This window comes from Sceloporus occidentalis, unplaced genomic scaffold (assembly GCF_023333645.1).
Source record: "Sceloporus occidentalis isolate IW3139 unplaced genomic scaffold, rSceOcc1.0.p SCAF_1, whole genome shotgun sequence".
Classification (NCBI taxonomy): Eukaryota; Metazoa; Chordata; class Lepidosauria; order Squamata; family Phrynosomatidae; genus Sceloporus; species Sceloporus occidentalis.
The window spans coordinates 5,001,277-5,023,460 of record NW_028316981.1 but is presented as its reverse complement, the minus strand read 5'-3'; the positions used below and the strand labels follow the sequence as shown (position 1 = coordinate 5,023,460).

The 22,184-nt window shown below is 43.7% G+C and overlaps 1 protein-coding gene across 1 annotated transcript; it reads left to right on the top strand.

The window, feature by feature from the left end:
- Positions 1 to 1,355: 1,355 nt before the first annotated feature.
- LOC149320453 (uncharacterized) lies at positions 1,356 to 9,966 on the top strand. Its single transcript, XM_089500765.1, has 2 exons — positions 1,356 to 3,885; positions 9,391 to 9,966. Exons 1-2 carry the CDS (start codon positions 1,533 to 1,535, stop codon positions 9,591 to 9,593), a joined length of 2,556 nt encoding a protein of 851 aa, XP_089356891.1. The 5' UTR covers positions 1,356 to 1,532; the 3' UTR covers positions 9,594 to 9,966.
- Positions 9,967 to 22,184: the final 12,218 nt, after the last annotated feature.

Here is a 22,184-nt window from a genome sequence, read left to right as displayed (position 1 = left end):
GATAAAAGCGATAACAGAAATTGACTTAGAAATTTGCCCAAAGATAGCATTATTATCTATGGGGCTTGACAGACCGCCCTGAAAGGTTGGTTTGGAAACTTCAGTTAGTGCAGAACATGGCAGCCAGGCTGGTCTAAGGTAAAACTAGAACAGACCACATAACACCAATTTTAACTCCTGAGGGACACCGGAGCAGCCAAACCATGCAGCCTCCCTCTGCACCTAAAAGCAGCTTCTTTTTGGTGCGCACAGCAGACGCCATGAGTGTGCCATTGGCGCACCGTCACGTGTCGATGGATCTAGGAATGGAAAAGGCAGAAAACCACATGGGAAGCTTTTTTTTCTTTTGCATATTCTGGCTTTCCACCCGCACCTTGATGAATTTCTCTAGAATCCCTGTTCATGTTCCTCTTTCTGGGTTCTGTGGGACCAACAAACACAAATGCCTTTTAAATTGCTCCCCCCCCCCCGCTCTGTTTATATCTATCTTTCTATCTCTATCTCTGTTTATTTATTTACTTACACGAATACATTAATATTTATCTTTTTGGCTTCTGTGGGATCAACAAACACAACTGCACTTTAAGTCTCTCTCTCTCTCTCTCTCTCTCTATATATATATATATATATATATACACACACACACACACACACACACACACATATATAAGTGTGTGTGTGTGTGTGTGTGTGTGTATATATATATATATAAAAAGAGAGAGACTTAAAGTGCAGTTAAAGTGGGGACTAATTTTCTTGCGATTTTAATAAATGATTCTATTTTTATGCTGTTATATTTTATATTGTGGGTTAGGGATTTGTGTTGATTAGTGTATTATGTTTTTATTTTTTATTGTTAGCCGCCTCGATCCCTTAGGGAGACGCAGGTTATAAGTAAATCATATTATTATTATTATCATTATTATTATGTACATATGTGTGTGTGTGTGTACATACACATTATATATATATATATATATATATATATATATATATATAATGCGAATGGCCCTGCTCTCCCTCTCTGCCTGCCACCCTCCAAGGTCATGGCACCCTCAGTATCCCTCCGCCAAAGGGGCTGCAGAAACTAGGCCCCAAGGGAGGAATGGAGGGTCCCTTGGCTGGTCCCTAGTCCTGGGGCAGAGGCTCCTTGGCCCTGGCATCATCATCATCATCATCAGCAGCAGCAGCAGCCTCCGAGGATGGAGGGAAGGAGGAGGGTGCCCCAAAGGGAGGAGGAGGAGAGGCTGCCTGGCTGGGGAGGCCTCTGGAGGGACTCTTTTTCCTCCTCCGCGCGGATGGAGCGGTCCTGAGGCACCTGCTCCCTGCGGCTCTTCAGGTATAAAAAGGGCAGGAAACGGCAGTTGGCCAGGCTGAGAAGGAGGCCTTGAGAGGCAGGGACTGGGCCCTGGTTGAGGCTGAGCAGGAGGAGGAGGAGGAGGGCCCCAGCTGGGAGAAGGAGCTCCTCGGCCTCTTGGGAGTGGGCTTGGTCCCCACCCAAAGGGCCCAGGAATTCGGGGGGGGGGGGCAAAATGGAGCCCAATGGAGTCCTGGTCGTAGCACCCCTGGCTCCATCATTGACTCTGGATGGGCAGGAGGAGTCCAAGGCCAACATTGTCCCCCAAGAGACCCCCAGTGGGGACCCAAAGGAGAATGAGGAAGCCACCTTGGATGTCCTGACAGAGAAGGTGGACACCCTGGAAAAAGAAGCAGATACCCTGGAAGAGGAAGTCTATGTCCTGCAAAGAGGTGCCACCCTTCAAGGGAAGGTGAAGGACCTGCAAGAGAAGCAGGGAGTCCTGGACACCAACCTTCAGGAAAAGGAGACAGCCCTTCAAGATGGTGCAACCCAAGAGAAGGCAGAGGACCTGAAAGGGAAGAGGGGAGTCCTGGAAACTAACCATTGGGAGAAGGAGGATGCCTTACAAGATGGTGCCACCACAGAGAAGGTGGAGGACCTGCAACAGAAGCATGGAGTCCTGTCCAACGTGAACCCAGTACCCCACAGTGGGGACACACGTGGAATGGCCCTTGTGTGTGACCACAAGGAGTTATACGCCCAGCGAAAGAGATTCTATGATCTGAAAAAGAAACTCAGAGCCATGCTAAAGAAACCACATGTCTTTCAAACACTGTTCGATGCCCTGAGAAATAATCTCAATGCTCTGCAACAAAAACTCGATGCCCTGCAAAAGGAATTCAATACTCTACAAGGAGCTACTACCCGAGAGAAGGCAAAGGACCTGCAAGGGAAGCAGGGAGTCCAGGCCACCATGGACCCCCCAGTGCCTCCCAGTGGGGACCAGGAGGAAGAGGCGGCGGTAACTCTGGATGCCCTTCGGGAAAACAATGATACCCTACAAAAGGAACTTGATACCCTGCAAAAGCAACTGGATGTCTCGCGAAAGGAACTGGATGCCCAACTAAAGGGCCTCAATGCCTTACTAAAGGACCTTACTCCCCTGCGAAAGGAACTCGATGGCTGGCGAAAGGAACTCAATGCCCTACTAAAGGAACTCAGTGCCCTGCAAAAGGGACTCAGTGCCCTGCAAAAGGAACTCAGTGTCCTGCAGAGAGGTGCTACCCGAGAAAAGGCAAAGGACCTGCAAGGGAAGCAGGGAGTCCAGGCCACCATGGACCCCCCAGTGCCTCCCAGTGGGGACCAGAAGGAGGAGGAGGTCACTTTGGATGCCCTTCAGGAGAACATGGATGGGCTTCAAAAGGGAGTGGATGACCTGAAAGGTAGTGATGGTGCCACCCAAGAGAAGGTAGTGGCCCTCCAGGAACAATGGGAAATCCAGATGGATGAACTGTATGACATCATGTTAGAGAAATTTAGTGCCCTGGAGGTGGATGCGGAAATCCTGTGGAATGACTGGTTTCAGAATACCTTCAGAAATCTCTTTCTGGGGAATCCAGGTTTGCCACAGGAGAATGTGAACTCCCTGCAGTATTACATTTTGATGTTCCTACAGAATATGAGCATTGTGAAAAAAGTGGATGAACTGCATGATGCTTTGCAAGAGGAGCGAAGTGTCCCCTGCAATGGCCTGGGAGATGCCCTCTGGGAAAAGGTGAAAGAGCTGGACTTTGCCCTGTGGGATATCAATCTTTACACAATGGATGAACTCCAGGATTTGGTGGATGCCTTCAGTGATGCTCTCAAGGAAGGCTCCCAAGAGGAGGTGGGTGCTTTGCTGGAGAAGCTGGAGGCAATGCAGGATATCCTGAGATTAGTCCCACTGAAGAAACTGAGTGCTCTGCGTGAGATCACAGGTGTTTTGCATGATGCCATGCTGGATTTTCCAAGGGATGTCCCAGCTCAGGAGAAGCAGGATGCCCTGTGGGATGCCTTGCAAGATGTCTCACTGAAGGAGATGTGTGACCTTTGGGGGAAAGTGAGGACCCTGTGGGGTTTCCCACTGAAGATGTTTGCTGTGTGGGAGAAGGTATATACTCTGAATATATTCCTGCAGGCTGGGTCCCGGAATAGAGTATGTAACTTGCAAGAAAATTTGGAGGCTTTGAAAGATGCTGTGAGGGATGCCCTTCTATGGGAAGAGATGGGTATCAACCAAGATAGTCTCACTGCCTTGTGGGCTAGCGTACAAGATTTCCCATTGAATGAACTGGGTGCCCTGGAGGACAAGCTTAATGCTTTGAAGGAGAGGCTGTGGAATATCCCCAAAGAAAAACTGTTCCCCCCAAAGGAAACAGTGGATGCCTCACAGATAGTGCTAGATTCCCCCCACAGTGTCTCACAAGGAGAGCTATCTGAGATACCAGAAGAGGAAGTGGATGCCCTGCAGAGAACCCCTGCGGAAGAAGAGATCACAGAAGCTGACATATCAGACTCTTTGCCAGCATGGAAAACCCCAGATACAGGTATTGCTAGCTCACAGGTTTTGCCCATTGTGTGGCTGTTGCTGGTACAATTGCATGGTCTCCTGTCACAAAGTGACCTGAAGGTTCATTCGGTTATAATAGCCTAATAGCATAAGACTGCTTATTGCTGGTTTTGCCTTGTTGCCTTCAAGTGATTTCCAACTTATGATTGTCAAAAGGCAATGTTATCAGAAGGTTTTCTTGTCAAGATTTGCCACCCCTCAGAGAGGGTTTGTCTTTACTTTCCTCTGAGGCTGAGAGAGTGTGACAAGCATAAGCAGGAGCCCTGGTGGCGCAGTGCTTAAATGCTGGTCCTACAGCCACAACTTTGTCAGTTTGATCCTGGCTCCATGGTTGTGTCAGCCTTCCATACGTTTGTAGGTTTCTAAGCAAATAGCCTATAGATTATAAACCGCTTAGGGAGTGCTAGTTCACTGATAAGCGGTATAAAAATGTACTTGCTTTTGCTATAACCAGATTTTCACGGCCAATGAGTAGTCAAGCTTCATGCCTGTTATGTTCTAGAATCCATTCATTTGCCTTTATAACAACCCATGGTACCTGCACACCTCTCCTGCAGCACCACATTTCAAATGGGTTCACTTTCTTCACTGTTCCGTTTTCACATGTGTAACGTAGAGACACTGGAAATCCTGTGGAAGTGGGAGCCCAGAGCTCTTCTCTTTTGTGATGTATGGAACCAGGCAGCCTTCCATTTCCAAGGAATTTTTTTATCCACAGATGCAATCATTGAAGACAAATTTGGGACATATGAAAGTACTAAAATAGATATAGATACATTCCAAAAGGAAACCTTGATTATGCCATTTTATATAAGGGACACCATTTTATTATGCCATTGGATTTAATGAGACCTTGAGTATTCATGTATTTTGGTATCCATGGCTGATCCTGGAGCCAAACCCCATTGGAGATCAAGGGCCCACTGTATTTCCTCTTTCATCATGATCTGCTTGCCAGAATAATCTTTTCCCCCCAAAAGAAAAGGACTGCTGCTGCCATTATTACAAAGTGAGTTCCTGCTCTCAGAGTAAATTATTGTATTTTCCCCCCAAATATCTCTTAAATCTGCCACCTGGGAATGGGTGGGGCTTCTCTTTTTTATTGTACTTTGTTACATTAAAGGTAGAAATTAGACGTAGAAACACTTAATTGCTCATTATTTATGATCTGTTTTCTTGCCTGGTTAATAAGTCAATTAGTTTCACAGAGTTTAAAAAATCAGCGAAGGAACATCTGAAAAGGGTACCATTTGTTTTCTTGACTCATAGTGAGCATTTGGGGAGACCTATTAAATGGAGACAAGTAACTTGAAAATGGACACCAGCTTTTCATTAAACCAAGCAGACCTAGCTGAATATCCACCTGATGTCTTGGGCTACAACTCCCAGGTGTCTTAGGATCATGGAGTTGGAAGGGAGTGCAAGGGCTGTAGGCCATCCTTTGTTGCATAGGAGTACACAACTAAAGCACTCCTGAGAGATGGCCATCCAGTCTCTGAATAAAGACCTCAAATGAAGGTGCATCCACCATCTTCTTAGATTCCATCTTCCCCAGCCAATTCCATTAAACAACTGCAGTTAGCTTTTGACCAGCCAAGAAATACATGCAAGAAATTAAAAGCAATTGGAAATTAGACGTAGAAACACTTAACTGCTCATTATTTATGATCTGTTTTCTTGCCTGGTTAATAAGTCAATGAGTTTCACAGAGTTTAAAAAATCAGTGAAGGAACATCTGAAATGGGGCCATGGGTTTTCTTGACTCATAGTGAGCATTTGCAGAGACCTATTAAATGGAGACAAGTAACTTGAAAAGGGGCACCAGCTTTCCATTAAACCAGGCAGACCTGACTAAAAATCCTCCAAATGTCTTGGGCTACAACTCCCAGGTGTCTTAGGATCATGGAGTTGGAAGGGAGCGCAAGGGCTGTTTAGGCCATCCTTTGTTGTGAAGGAGTACACAACGGAAGCACTCCTGAGGGACGGCCATCCAGTCTCTGAATAAAGACCTCCAATGAAGGAGCGTCCACCATCTTCTTAGGCCCCATTCTCACTGGCATTTTGAAGTGAAAGGAACTGGGCAGATTCAGGGGGCTCCCTCCCGAATCTCTCCGGAAGCAAGTGCCCACTGCAAAATGAGGGGCATTTTAACCCAAATGCCATCAGGGAGAAATCGGGTTTAAAATGAAGTTGCCTGGCGATCAATCAAATTTAGTTCCGTGATCGTCATAGGTGACGTTTCCAGCACTCATTGGGGCATCAGAAGTGTGCTTTCCCCCTCCTTTTTTTTTAAAGGGCCAGGCGCCAGAATGCACACATTTTGTCAAATTTAAAAACCTCTTGTGTGTATGTGTTGTGGGCATTTGGGTCAGTGCAAGTTATGATCTGCCCTTGGCCCCATTTTCAACTCCAAAATGCAAGCTAATGCATCCTGTATCCGCCCCCCTCCATGCCACCCCAGAATGCCTCCTACACATATAATAATAATAATAATAATAATAATAATAATAATAATAATAATAAATTCCTCACCTCGGAATGCCAGAGAAGTATGCGATGCCATGCATTCTTTTTTGCTTTCCATAGGCTACCCCTGAATTCCTTAGAGACAGTAGCAAAACCATGAATCATTTTGACAGTATGCCAAATTGGAAAGAGAAACATTTGTAACATTCGGATTGCAGCATTCATTCGCAAAGGAAAAAAGCCTCCTACAAAGTACTCTTCACATTTCCCCTTTCTTGGAAGCCAGGAAATGAAAGAGAAAGTGGACAAGCAGCTAGCTATGTTCTATCTATCTATATATCTACCTGAAGCAAAAATCATGCTTATAGACTGCCAAAAATAATTTTAAAAAAATAAAAAAAAAGGTGGGGGGGAAGGTGCCTACTGTGAGCTCCGTTTGTGCCCTGCCTTTGACCTGAACTGAACTGACCCTTTTCCTCCTGCTACATTCTCTTCAGAGGAGCTTAGCCATTGCCTTCCACTGAGGCTGAGAGAGAGTGACCTGTCAGTTCCAACTAAAGTAGACCCATGGAATCAACTGGGAATAAAAGGGAAATGCAGCGCAGGCAATCTATAATAATAATAATAAATAATAATAGTTTATTTATATCCCGCTTTTCCAATTTGTGATAAAAACAATTAAAAACAGTATCTAAAAACAATCACAATAGCAATAAAAACAACAGGTTCAGCTGAATGGGGAAAATCCATTGACATCACAAGGTTGTCAAAAACCAAGGGGGTGGAACTTAAACTAACATCTCATGGGGGGAAGGCTTGAGAAAAGAAAAAGGTCTTAAGGTTCTTTTTAAAAGTATCTAAAGATGTGGTGGAGAGGAGCTCATCTGGAAGATTATTCCATAGTCTTGGGGCTGAGATGGAAAAGGCCCGTTGCGAGGTCCTTGCATAACGTACAGTTGGGACCTCTAGCAAGTTCTTCTCTGCTGACCTGAGTGTGTGGGGCGGATTATATGGGGAGAGGTGGTCCTCCAAGTACCCTGGGCCCAAGCCATTTAGGGCTTTATAGGTAATAACCAACACCTTGTATTGAGCCCAGAAGCAAATAGGCAGCCAATGAAGGTCTTTCAAAATAGGTGTTATGTGGTCTGACCTGGAATCACCAGCGACCAATTGCGCTGCCATATTTTGCACTAACTAGCTTCCGGGTTTGGTACAACTGTAGCTTCCGGGTTGCCCCATGTAGAGCGCATTGCAGAAATCCAATGGAGAGGTTACCAGAGCATGTACTACGGTTTCAAGGTCCCCCCGGTCCAGGTAGGGGTGCAGCTGGTGTATCAGCCGAAGCTGATAACAAGCGCTCCTGACCGCTGCATCCACCTGAGATGACAGCTGGAGCAACGAGTCCAGAAGCACGCCCAAGCTGCGAACCGAGTCCTTCAAGGGGAGCGTGAGCCCGTTTAGGACAGGATGACAAATCTCATCACCCGGACCTGGGGAACCTATCACTAGTACCTCCATTTTCTCTGGATTCAGTCTGAGTCTGTTTTCCCTCATCCAGCCCATTACCAACTCCAAGCAAGCATTTAGAGGAGAGATGCTGTCCCTAGTCACTGCATCAGTCAGTGACACAGAGAAACATATTTGGGTGTCATCAGCGTACTGATAACACCGCGCCCCGTGTCTCCGGATAATCTCTCCCAGCGGTTTCATGTAAATGTTAAATAGCATGGGGGACAAAATTGCTCCTTGAGGGAAGCCAGATGTAAGCACCCTCTTATCGGAACAACAGTCCCCCAGCTGCACCATCTGGAATCTGCCCGAGAGGTAGGAACGGAACCACTGGAGTGAAGTGCCCCCGATACCTAACTTCCTCAGGCGTTCCAGAAGGATACCATGGTCAATGGTATCGAAAGCCGCTGAGATGTCCAAAAGCACCAACAGGGACACACTACCCCTGTCTATGCCCAGACGGAGATCATCAACTAAGGTGACCATGGCAGTCTCAACTCCATAGCCCGCCTGGAAGCCGGTTTGAATTAGCACCGCATCTCCCCCCTGAGCTGCCAGCCATGAGGGACAGGGATCGAGAGAGCATGTCATCTTCCTAACGCTTCGAAGCATCCACATATAACACTAATAATAATAATAATAATAATAATAATAATAATGGTTCTTAAGTTCCAGGAGCAAGAGGAAATGAAAGTAGCACAAGCAAATACACATTTTATGTCACCCAAAAAATCATGCGCATAGACTGTCAAAAATAAAAAATAAAAGGAGAGAGGTGCTCCTTCATCATCCTGATTTCCCTACATCCCTCCTCTGGCTTGGCCCCTCAAGCCTCCTTCCTTGGCAATCCTCCTTCTCCTTCTTCCTTCCGATCCTCACCTCCCTCTGAGCCGCCCTGGCTCCTTTCTCCTCCTCCTCCTGCTCCGTTAGAGAATGCCTTCCATGGCTCTCTTCTTCCCAAGGCTCCTTCATCCTCCTCCTCCATCAGTTTCTCCCAGCCCCCCTCCTTCTGACAGCCCTTTGCAGCCCTCGTCACCCTGATTTCCTCTTTTAGTCTTCTGTCACCCTTGAGCCTCCGATTCCCCTTTGTGCATCCAGGATCTTTCCTTCTCCTCCCTCCTCCTTCTCCAATGAAGGGGAGGGAATACCCTGCCCTCTGCCCTCCCCCGGACCCAAATCCCACCCTGAATTTGCCCGGATCATGATCGGGGGCAAGTTCATATTCAGCAGAACCTGGGGTTTCTCAAAGGGGGCATTTGCCACGGAACGGGTGTGCAAGCCTCTGATTCACTTGTGGGGGATTCGGGGTGAATATGAACTTCACAGGCAAGGATCGAATCCTGATCCAGGTTAAAATGTAATGTGAATGGCCCCTTAGATGGCATCTTCCCCAGCCAATTCCAGTAAACAATTGCAGTTAGCTTTTGACCAGCCAAGTAACGCATGCAGGAGAGATTAAAAGCAGTTGGAACTTTCTGATAATGTGTTTTGTTTCCTTCAAAAACAGGTCCTGGCCTCCTTTCTGTAACTCAACAGGGGGACTTTACAAAGATGAAACCAGAGATCAACCTGAACGTTGAGCAGGAAATTTCACTGATCTCCAGCCAACCAGAAGATCTTGGGAGATCCAAAGGACAAAAGAGACAAGAGACCGAAGAGCTGATATGTGAAGAGAGTTTCAAAGCCTCCCCAGAGCCTCTGCATAAATAGTTGAAAATAGATGCTCTTCATAGCTCCCCAGCGCCAACTTTGGAACTGGAAATAGCGAAGGAACATTAATAGCAGAGAAAGTGTGCTCTTGCAATTTTAAATCAGATAGGGAAGGATGCAGAGTAGGGACTTGTATGTTAAAGAGCCAGAAAGGGAGAAAATGAACTAGAGTCAGGGCAGTCTGAGATGGGGAAAATCTGAAGAGGGTTTTGTTAATGAGAATAGAGTTCAGGATATTCATGTTTATCTTCTTGTTATATAACAAATCTTATTAAATTAGTTTTTAATACAAAATATACATAATATCAGCAATAATAAGTAAAAAGAAAAGGATGAAAGAAGAATAAAAAGAAGAAAGTTGAAGGGAAATAAAGGGGGGGGGGAGGGAAAAAAAGGAAAGGAAAAATAATAAAAAACCCAAAAGAAACCCCAACAAGATTACACAAAGATTTGTCTAACAAACAAAAGGAACAAGAATACAGCAACTTGTTATATTGAACTAATATTGTATAATGAATCTCCAACTCTCTAATATCTAGATGCATTCTTTGAAAAATCTATAAATGTTTCTTTGTCTAGATTTACCAAAAAAAGCTAGTTACTTTAGTTTATCCTACCTTTCCGTGAAAAATCACAATTTCATTTTCTTCTCTTTGTTCTATGATATGTTGTAGAAAAGTACTTCTATATTTACTATTTTAAAAATCTTAATTTTAGGTAAAAATAAATCTTAGCATTTAATCTACACCTTGTTATCACATAATACAAAAATAGTTTCTGTATTGCTCCACATCCTAGTCTATAATGAAGAGTAACAAAAAACATTATCATAAAGTGTATCTTCATATGAGGGTCAGTTGTATCAGCAGGGACAATTTTCCTACTGTTTTCTACTATTCTCTATTATGTTTAACTTTAGTTACTCCCACCTCCTTCAAGATGAAATAATCTATTACCTTTCTCCAGTTATATAATAAATCTTTACTTGTCTTACTACCACTGTGCCCAACTGTTTCATTTGAGAATTGAGATGGAGAAGTGGTAAAGTTTTACCGTTCTGAACCCTATGATAAACACAGCTGCTTCTCCACAGTGGAGATGAGAGTGACACCTGAGGATCAGATCCAAGGAGAGGTTTTGAGAGTAAAAGGGAAAAGTGAACAACGGGAGCCCAAGGGCTGGAACTATGGGACCAGTCCGGAGAGAGGTCCATCACAGTTGGCATTTAAAAGGTCTATCTAAGGAGTTTGTCAGACAAGGAGAATTGGAAGTATAATCCAGGGTCATCCTGAATGGAATCATGCGTATTTACGTTATTGCGCCAAAGCACACCAAACGTTAGTACTGGTAGTCCGAACGCACTCCGAACGCAATCACGCGTAAATCCACAGTTGGGTCAATTCGGTGGGTTAGTGAACTTGGAAATCCTGTTCCTGGGCAAATTGGCACGCAGTGCGCTGTTGCTTGGTTTGATGTGCATGCCCTCTCTGGCCCTGTTTCCTCCCCCGCAGTCCGGAAGGGAGGGGGTTCCCATGAAGCCTCGCTGCAATTCCACGTCACTTTCTCTTCTGTTTGTCCTTCAGCACTGCTGAGGAGGGAGACATGAACTGGAGAGGAAATGGATAACCATAAAACCTAGCTACATATATACACTTCAAAAGTGTGTATGTCATGTTTGTGTGTGTGTCTGTGTAAGTGTGTGTGTGTGTGTGTGTGTGTGTGTGTGTATATCATAAGTGTGTGTGTGTGTGTGTATATATATATATATATATATACACACACAGACACAGAAGTATGTGTGTGTGTGTGTGTATGTGTGTGTGTGTGTATATATATATATATATATATATATATATATATGCATAAAACCTATTTACATACAGTATACATACTGCAAAAGAGCGTGTTCTTTCTATTATTCCTCCCCCCCCCAACCTCTTTTTTAAATTGTGGGGTTCCTTGGATTCTCTTTTTCACTTGTCTACAACTGCTATGCTCCATTAATCTTTCAGTTGAGGGACATGATATGCATATATGAGCAGATGAGTATTTACCAGTATATATGTATACCTATGTATGTATGTGTGTACAGATGTGTTTGTAGGTCTAGCATATACTTACACGTATGCATATATGTACATACTGTATGTGTCCTCATTCGACAGCTGTGCCCGCACAAACATACCATACTTGTGTTTTTCCGCTGTTCCTTGGTGTACATCTCTGCTACCAAGGGCAAGCAGACATGACAACAGTGAGTGTGTATTCGCTTCTGCATATACAGTATATAACAGCTGAATGAAGTGGTTATTGTTGTGTGCCTTCAAGTTGTTTCTGACTTTCAAGTTGTTTCTGACTTACATGACAAATTACTGCCCTGGGGTTTTCTGATCAAGATTTGTCCAGAGGTGATTTGGCTTTCCCTTCTTCTGAGGCTGAGAGTGTGTGACCTGTCCAAGGTCATCCAGGGGGTTTCCATGGCCAAGTGGGGATTCAAATCCTGGTTTCCCGAAACTCAAACTACTACATCATGCTGGTTCTTTTGTTTTGATCTGCTTGCCAGAATAATCTTTTTTTCCCCAAAAGAAAAGGACTGCTGCTGCCATTATTACAAAGTGAGTTCCTTCTCTCAGAGTTAATTATTTTATTTTCACCCAAAATATCTCCTAAATCTACCACCTGGGAATGGGTGGGGTTTCTCTTTTTTATTGTACATTGGAGCATTGAAGGTAGAAATAAGGCATAGAAACACTTCATTGCTTATTAATCTGCTTTCTTGTCTGGTTAATAAGTCTATTAGTTTCACAGTGTTTTAAAAAATCAGTGAAGGAATGTCTGAAAAAGGACTTTTCAAAAATGGTTAAAGTCATGGTATTCCAGAAAAGCAATCGCATTTGCTATTAGTTATCACACACAGAGCACCACAAGGGGTTAAAAGCGCATTAAAGTGGGTCCAATGCAAATTTGGCTATCAAAAGGAGACAAACAAATCCTCATTGCCTGCTTAGAAATACCTTCTCTGAGCATGCTCAAAATTGTCATTTCCACAAGTGTGTGCGCGCACACACACACAAACACACACAGGGGAGGGGATATCTGGGGGGGGGGATCCTCTTTGCCACAGAAGCCCCAAAAGGTGTTTCAGAGAAAGGCAGAATGAGGCTGCCCTTTGCAAACTCCTAAAACCACACACAAAGATACACAAACACACAAGAGAGAGGGGGAAAGGAGGAGGCTGGGTCCATAAGCCTGCCTGATTCCATGCCCTCCTTTTCCAAGGCATGTCCTCCATTTCTCCCTCCTGTCTAGGAGGACTTCCAAAACGCTTTCTCTGTGCCTTCTCCCATGAGCTCTTCCTTTCATTACAGCTTGCAAAGAGGATGAAAGAGGCTGGGCGAGGGAAGTGTGTGTGAATCTGTTTAAGAAGGGAACAAGGCAGCTTGGGAAATCAGGAAACCAAATGCATCTGGAGCCTTGGTTTTTCACACAGCAGCCATTAAGTGAGTGGAGTCAGTTTATAAGCAAAATGGAAATGGAAATTTGGTAGTTTTGCCAATTTGCCTGCAGCTTCATGTGAAAAACAGCTGCAAATTTCTCCCTAAGCCCTGGATGACCACTTTAAACTTCCAATTTTGCCCCATGTGATCCATAGCGAACATTTGGGGGAGGCCTATTCAGTGGAGACAAGTCACTTGGAAAGGAATACCAGCTCTCCATTAAACCAGGCACATCTAGCTGAATATGCCCCCAATGCCTTGGGCTACAACTCCCAGGTGTCTTAGGATCATGGGGTTGGAAGGAAGCGCAAGGGCTGTTTAGGCCATCCTTTGTTGTGAAGGAGTACACAATTAAGTATCTTCTCCAGCCAGCTCCAATAAAGAATAGCACTTAGCTTTTGACCAGCCAGGTAATGTGTGCAGATTAAAAGCAATTGGAAGTTTACTTTTTGATAATCTGTTTTGTTTACTTCATAAACAGGTCCTGTAACTCAACAGGGGGATCTTTCAAAAATGAAAGAAGAGATCAACCTGAATGTGGAGTAGGAAATTTCACTGACCTCCAGCCAACCAGATGATCTTGGGAGATCCAAACAAAAAAAGAGACAAGAGACTGAAGAGCTGATATGTGAAGATGTTTTGGAAGCCCTCCCAGAGCTTCTGCATAAATAGCATAAATGGATGCTCTTCATAGCTCCCCAGGGCCAAATATGGATCTGGAAATGGCGAAGGAACAGAAATAGTACAGAAAGTGTGTTCTTGGCATTTTAGTTTATCACATTGGGGAAGTCCTGTGTAGAAATGGGGGTTTAAATCGGGGGGGGGGGGGGGAATGCAAAAGAGGGTTGATTTTCACACAACATCATTAAAGTGGTATTAACCCAAATGAAAAGTAGACAAAAGCTGCTCCTTTTTTCTCTCTGAAAATCCCCAAAGTAAAAAGGAGTGGTTTTAGTCTACTTTCTGTTCAGGTTAACACAACGTTAACAACGACGTGTGTGAAAATTTCCCAGCTTTTAAATCTTGTTTTTGCATGGGATTTCCCCAGTGTGATAAACCCCTAAGTCTAGAGTTAGCAAACTGAGGGCAAAGTTAAAGCAGTACCCCGACTAAACCAATGCCTTAAAAGATACAGAAGCGAAGGCTCTGACTTCTACCTTGAAAAAGAGTGCACACGACTGAACTGGTTTGACTGTATTGGGGAACTGCACAAAAGCAAGGATGATCCATAGGGTAAAAGGTTGTCATTTGAGAAAAGCATGATGGGCAGGTGTCGTATTAAAATATCTAAAGGATTCTAAATTTGTGAAATCCAGTTTCTATCTGGAGCAGTAGTTCCAAAATGGCAAAGGGAGAGATGGGAGCCCAAGGGCTGGAACTACGGCGCCAGTCTGGAGAGAGGTCCATCACAGCTGGCATTTAAAAGGCCTAAGGAATGCTAAATGAGGGAAAGATGGTTATTATCTGGAGTGTCATTTCACAACTGCAACACATGCAAAACACCTAGTATTTTCCTCTTTGTTCTAGGAAACCTATAAGCAACCCTGGGAAGACCATTACTCTGAGCAAGACTTACTTTAAAATGTTGCTCCATGTTGGCTAAGGAGCTTCTAGACTGATTTGACGGTGGCAAAATCTTCATTTTACCAATAGGCCTTTGCTTTTCCTTGCTAGTGGTTTTCTAGTGAGTTGTGTTTGCTCATGGTACGGCTAGTCTCAGTTTAGCCCTCTTGCCTTCTAGGGAGAACACAAGCTTGATTTGCTCTAGCACCCATTTATCTGTCTTTTTTGTAGCCCCTGGTATTGGTAGAACCTGTCTCCAGCACTATAATTCAAATGAGTGCATTTTGTCCTCTGTGCTGTTTAATGTCTTTGTGCAAGGAGAGAATCATAGAGTTGGAAGAGACCGGAAGGGCCTTCAAGTCCAACCCCTTTCTGCCATGCAGGAATACACAAAGAAAGCACTCTTGACAAATAGTGATCCAGCTTCTGATTAAAAACATCCAAAGAAGGAGACTCCACCAAAATCTCGGAGGGAGTGTGTTCTGCTGTCAGACAGCTCTTACTGTCAAGAAGTTCTTCCTAAGGTTTAGATGGAGTCTCTTTTTCTGGAGTTTGACTCCATTGCTCCAGGCCCATTTCTCTGGAGCAGCAGAAAACAAATGTGCTCCATCCTGAACATTACCTGAAATATTTAAACAAGGCTATCATATCACCTCTTAACCTTCTCTTCCCAAACTAAACATACCCCATTGCCAAAGTTGCTCCTGATGTGGCATGATTCCAGACCTTTCACCATTTCACCCTCCTCCAGATACGCTTCAGCTTGTTTTCAACCTTTTTTTTCCAACTGGACCCAATATTCCGGCTGAGGCTTGACCAAAGCAGAATGTTGTTGTTTTTCTCTGCCCTTGAGTTGACCTCAACTCATGGCCAACCTGTGGATCAATCACCTTTCTACTTACGGCTCATTCCCACTATGATTTAAAGTGAATTGCTTGAGCTTGTTTGGAGGTTGTAGCAGGGGAGCGCAGCTCTCGTATACCCTTGACCAAAGAATGGTACACTCCTTCTATCTGGGATGGTCGTCCTCTTCCACTGATCACGCAAATATTTTGACAAAGAATTTGACAAAGAGGAAAGAAAAGGTTTACAGGAGAAAACAGGTTTAAAATTGGCCAAAACGATAAAATATTTGGATGTTACAATAACCTCCAAAAACACATATGAGAAAATATGGAAAGATAGCAAAAAAGATTTGGAAAAATGGGCAAAATTAAATATTTCTTAGATGGGTAAAATTGCAACTATCAAGATGGTAGTTTTATCAAAAAATGATCTTTTTGTTTCAAAACCTTCCCACAATTAGTAATGATTCACCCTTCAGAAAATGGGGAAAAGACTTGTCCAAGTGTATATGGAATAACAAAAAACCGAGAATCAAAATAAAGGTATTGAAAAAGGGGGATTAGCCCTACCAAACCTAAAATGGTATTACCATGCATGTGTGCTTGATTGGATACTAGATTGGATTAGACTCCAAAAAAGAGGACTCTAAATTTAGAAAAAGTAGAATTATAATTCGGAATTCACAGCTATTTACTTTATGACAAAATTAAACTTGACGTTAATTTTAATAACCATTTAATAAGGAAAGCGCTCCTAAGAATTTGGAATAAATACAAAAATAGGTAGTATACCAAAATACCATTATGAAGCTCTTCTAATGAAGCAATTTTTTAAAAGAGAAGAGCAGCAGAAAAACTCCGGGGTAACTTATAATGATATAACAAAGGTTCAAGATAGCGAAAGGAAAATGGAAACACAAGAAGAGTTACTTAAGGAAGGTTTTTCTTGTAACTGGTTTGCTTACAGACAACTTAAAGGAAAGATTTCTGATGGATATAAAACAATTGGTATTGGCCCAGCAGAATTAGAATTGGAAAACATTATTTAAAAAACCCCAAAACAAATTTAAAATTGTATAATTTAATTTGAAACTTTGAATTAGAAGAGGAAATAGTCAAATAATTCATGGTCAAGTGGGCTATAGACTTAAATGAACAGAGACCATTAGAATATTGGGAAAGACTATGGCTAACGAAAATTAAATATACACCGAGTGTGTCAGTGAAGGAAAATGTGTACAAATCCATTTATAGGTGGTATTTAACACCTTATAAAAATGTTAAAATGTTTAATAAAAGTAAAAATATTTGTTGCAAATGCAAAAGAAAGGTAGGAACATATTTACACTGCTGGTGGTATTGCCAAAAATCAAAACTATACTGGAAGACCATTTACAAAGATATGGAAAAAGTTTCCAAGTTTAGAGAGTGCGCTGAACCCAAAATGTATCTTCTGAACATAACAGACATCCTAGATTTTGAGAAAGGAAAAGTGAAACTAGTATTTTACTTGATTGTTGTGGCAAGGTTGGTGTTCGCTAGATATTGGAAGTTGGAAGAATCCCCCACCATGGAAGAATGGAGATTAAAAGTCATGGATTTGAAATGGAAAAACTGACTACGATTTTGAACAAAGATACATCAGATAAGTTTCATAAAGAATGGGAACCTTGGAAAGATTATATTCAATTTGAAAAGAAGGAGGTTTCTCATATTGCATTGATAAATGAATAATTTTGAGAGGAAAGATCCAGAATGGGGTTGTAGTAAAAGACTTGGGTGGTCATAAAGATATACATTGGCTATATAACATGGATAAGAATTCTTATTGCAGTATTACTGGATTCTATGGATAGTTTAACAGATACTGGATAAGAGTTAATATGTAGAGTTGTTTAACTACTGGAGGAAACTTGATTTTCCTTAGGAAGGAAATAAACTCTTCCAGTTCATGGCCACCTAGCTTGAAAAACCCACAGTTTTGCAGTGTTGCAGTGTTTTAACCCCATGAAATAAGTCTAAAGCCATTCCAAGACTGAGGGGCTCGACAGATGGGCCAATAAGGCCAGCCTGGGGATGGAGTTGGGGCACTCCACAAGGCGAGCAGTGTCACAGGACGCAGCGCTAAAGGTGAGCAGAAAAGCTATGCACTAACGGCTATGGCACCCTTTCCAGGGCCACATTTTGTAGCTCCTTTTTGTGCCACGGAAAAGGGAGATCTAGGCCGCAGCATGTAGTTGACACGGTCCCGATCCGGCACCAAAAGGGGGGTCTGTCGAGCCCTTGAGTTTCCATAGGGGTTCTTTGGATCCTAAATGTGCATTACTGATTGGGGAATTGACCCACATCCCAGGGAACCTGATTGGTGGAGGATGGTCATCCAGGGAGGGGAAGCCTGGAAGGTAAGCCCCTCCACCTTTATAAAAAGGCAGTGCCCATTTCTAGAAGGGGCAGAAGGCAGCTGGAGGCTGAGCTGTTAAGACCAGAGGAGAAGACTAGGCAGAAGAAGAGCTCAGGAAGAAAGAATGGGGCTAAAATCCTAGGACAGTGCAAGGCTGAGAAATGACACACAGGTGGCGTTCCCACTGGACTAAAACGTGAATTAGGATGCGAATTAAGGGGGCATCGTTCCCATTTAACCCCAAATCTGATCCGCAGTGCCCCGGAATCATTCTCATTCAGTTTTGAATCTGATTCGGGTTTTATTGTATAATCCAGATTATATGCCTATAAAACGGTTTAAAAAAACAGTAGGTTTAAACACGGATTATTTTTGTTCCCAGGTCCGATTCGTGGTATCCGAATGGGAATGACACGGGTGTCTGAGTCGGGAACCTGGTCACCCTCTTTGTTCTCTTTCTGCATCGCCAGCGCCATTTTCTTCCATTTCCATAGCCTTTATCCCGGTGGATTGCTACCTCCCCTCTGCTCCACATACATAGACCAATATGTGAGGAGTGCCATTGAACACCATTTAAAACTATTCTTTTTTCTTTTTTTGCCTCTGCCTGAGCAGCAGATGGGCTTTGCAGTACATGCCTGCTTGATCGCCCCTTATTATTATTATTATTATTATTAAACTTTATTTCTATAGCGCTGTAGTTATACACAGCGCTGTACAAAGTCGGTAAAATTAGGAGTAAATAAAAGCCTGCCCAAGGCGTACATTCTAAGATAATAACAATTAAAAGAGGAATAGATAAAATTACCATATAGAAAGGAAAAAACAGATTAAAAACATCAAATATCAAACAAATCACATCACATCAAATATTGTCAGACAGCCAGATAACAATCACAAATTCCCTGAGAACGCTTCCCTAAACAATATGGTTTTCAGCTCAGCTTTAAAGCTGGTTAGGGAAGTGATGAGCCGTGCATGCAGAGGAAGAAGGTTCCAGGAATGAGGGGCAGCTAGAGAGAAGGGACGGATCCAGGATGGGGCAGAGGAGATCCTGGGTTGAGAGAGGAGATTTTGGCTACCAGAGCGGAGAGTGCGAGTAGGGATGTAGGGAGAGAGAAGATCAGTTAAATAATGAGGGGCCAGTCCATGCAGGGCTTTAAAGGTGAGTAGCAAAAGTTTGTACCTGATGCGGAAAGGAAGAGGGAGCCAGTGAAGGGAAGACAACAGAGGGGAGACATGATCATAACGGCGAGCGAGTGAAATAATGCGTGCAGCTGAATGCTGAACAGAAATTAATGGGTGGAGGTGAAAGAGAGGAAGCCCTGCCAGGAGGAGGTTACAGTAGTCTAATCGTGAGACCACTAGGGCATGGACCAGTGTCTTTGCGGTAGAAGCTGAGAGATATGGATGGATTTTGGCAATATTATAGAGAAAAAATCTACAGACTTTGGCTGTAGTCTGGATCTGTGGGATAAATGACAAAGAGGAGTCAAAGATGAAACCAAGACTGCGGGCTTCCTGGACCGGCTGGATCGAGATGTTATTGACGGAAATAGAAAATGAATAGTGAAGGGTGGGCTTAGGAGGGAAAACAAGAAGCTCAGTCTTGGACATATTGAGCTTCAGATGCCGATGGTGCATCCAGTGGGAGACAGCTGTTAAACAGGATGACACTTGCTGCTCTAGCTCTGGTGAAAGATTAGGGGTGGAAAGGTACAGCTGGGTATCATCGGCGTAAAGATGGTAGGAGAAACCAAAAGAACTGATAAGTTTGCCAAGGGAGAATGTGTATAAAGAGAACAGAAGGGGACCCAAAACAGAGCCCTGAGGAACTCCAACAGATAAGGGGACAGAAGACGAGGTCTGACCACCCGAGACCACTGAAAAAGATCGATCTGACAAGTAAGATGTGAACCAATCGAGAACAAGGCCCGAGAAACCAAGGTCAGAGAGTACATCTATTAGGAGAGAGTGGTCCACGGTGTCGAAGGCCGCAGACAGATCGAGTAGGACAAGGATAGAATAAAGGCCATTCGCCTTGGCCCGCAAAAGATCATTTGAGATCTTAGTAAGGGCCGTCTCTGTGGAGTGCCGTGGGCGAAAACCAGACTGGAAGGGATCCAGAATGGAGTTGGTTTCAAGAAACTCAAGACAGCGTGAATAGACGACTCATTCCAACACCTTGGAGAGAAAAGGAAGAAGAGAGATTGGACGATAGCTAGCCAAGGAAGAGGGGTCGAGAGAGGGTTTTTTCAGAATAGGGGAAACTAAGGCATGTTTGAAGACTGAGGGGAAGGAACACGAGGAGAGAGAGAGATTAAAGATATAGAGGAGGGAGGGTAACAAAGAGGGGGCTATAGAGATTAGAAGACGAGAAGGAAGTGGGTCAAGAGAGCAGGTGGTGGGTTTGGATGAGTTCAGCAGCGAAGAGAGTTCTTCCAAAGAAACAGAAGGAAACACAGAGAGTTTATTAGTAGGAGGGGTGAGGAGATTAGTGGTGGGAGCCAAATCAAGAAGAGTTAACTCAGAACGAATGGTAGTGATCTTTGTAATGAAGTAGTTGGTGAAGTCGGAGGGAGAAAATAGTGGAGAGACGGAGGGAGGAGAGGGTTTTAACAGTGTGTTGAAACAGGAGAACAAGCGCTGCGGGCGCCTCTCGTTGGCGCAGATCAATGATTTGAAGTAGTCTTGTTTTGCCATCGACAGGGCGCGTGAAAAGGATAAAAGAACAAACTTAAAATGGATAAAGTCAGCCCACTCCCTGGACTTTCTCCAGAGACGTTCGGCTGCTCGGGAGCAGGACCGGAGAAATCTGACAGTGGGAGTGATCCAGGGCTGAGGCCTAGTCATAGAAGAAGAGGAGGACACGCGCGTAGATACTGGGGCAAAGCTGTCAAGAGTTGAAGAGAGAGTAGAATTCAGTAAAGACATAGCTGAGTCAGCAAAGTCCCCAAGATTGAGAGAAGTGAAGGATGAATCCAAGGACTGAGTGAGATGGTTAAGGTTAAGAGAATGAAGATCACGGAACTGGCGGAGGACGGTATGACGGGGAGGAGGAATGTAGGTAAGAGTAAAGGAAAGTAGGTGATGGTCAGATAGTGGGAAATCAGAAGCCAAGTAGTCAGACACGACACACTTGGAGGGGAGAACTAAGTCGAGACAGCCCCTCAGACAGCCCAGGAAGCAATGGGGCAGGCAAAGAGATTTGGGGGAACAGAGGCTCCTTCTCTCTTTCCCAGAGGAACTATGGGAAGACACAGAAGAGCCTGGACACCCAGAGATATGAGGGGGGAACCGTTTCATCCAAGATCCTTTGAAGCTGGAAGGCAACCGCCCTCTCGATCACCTTCCCTAAAAAAGGCAGCAGCGAAACAGCCCAATAATTATTCCGAAGTAGGGGGTCTAGGGAGGGCTTTTTTTAGCAGAGGAACCTAATGGACCCTACCTCTCTGACCCTCATTTCCTGGAATATTGCTGGATGGAATTCCAGAAGCAGCGACCCTTCCTTTAAGTCCTTTGTCACCAGACATGACATCGTCTTTCTTCAAGAAAACTGGCTAGCAGAGGAATTGTATGTAGAAGGTTATAAATCAATAGTATTAGATGCGGTACCAGGTAAAGGCCATGGGAGGTTATGTGGGGGATTGGGTGTGTTAATATCTACTTCATTACAGGTGCAGATCTCTAAACTATCTACATTACATCAATATGCCTTGGCAATACTATTGCAATTTAAAAACAGTCAACTATATTTGATCAATGTGTATATCCTGCCTTTGCAAGGCCATTGAAAGATAAAATGTGTTTGGGACAAATTGAACAGCTATGTTAAGAACTTAATGGCTACAGCTCCAGTGCCACACTTTATACTAGCGGGTGACCTTAACGCTAGAATTGGGGCAAATGATGTATCACTCTTTATTAAATTTAATTGTCAATCATTATCCCCTACACTCATGCCCGCAATATTATGTCGCCAATCTAAGGATACATTCTGTGATTATAGAGGTTTGTGTTTGCTACGAATCTTTACAGAGCTAAACTTAGTTATTTTGAACGGATGCCTAAGTGATGATCACCCTGCTGAATACAGCCACTGGGCCGGAGCAAGACCTTCTGTGCTAGATTATGTTGGGATCACACAAAATCTAATTTCTTATGTACTTAAATTTATTATTGTTAAACGCCCTGAAAGTGATCATTTCCCAGTTTTGTTACACCTGAAGCCATTTGACAGACTGTTTCTTCCAATCTGCCAGAATATTAGTTTGCTCAGTGATTT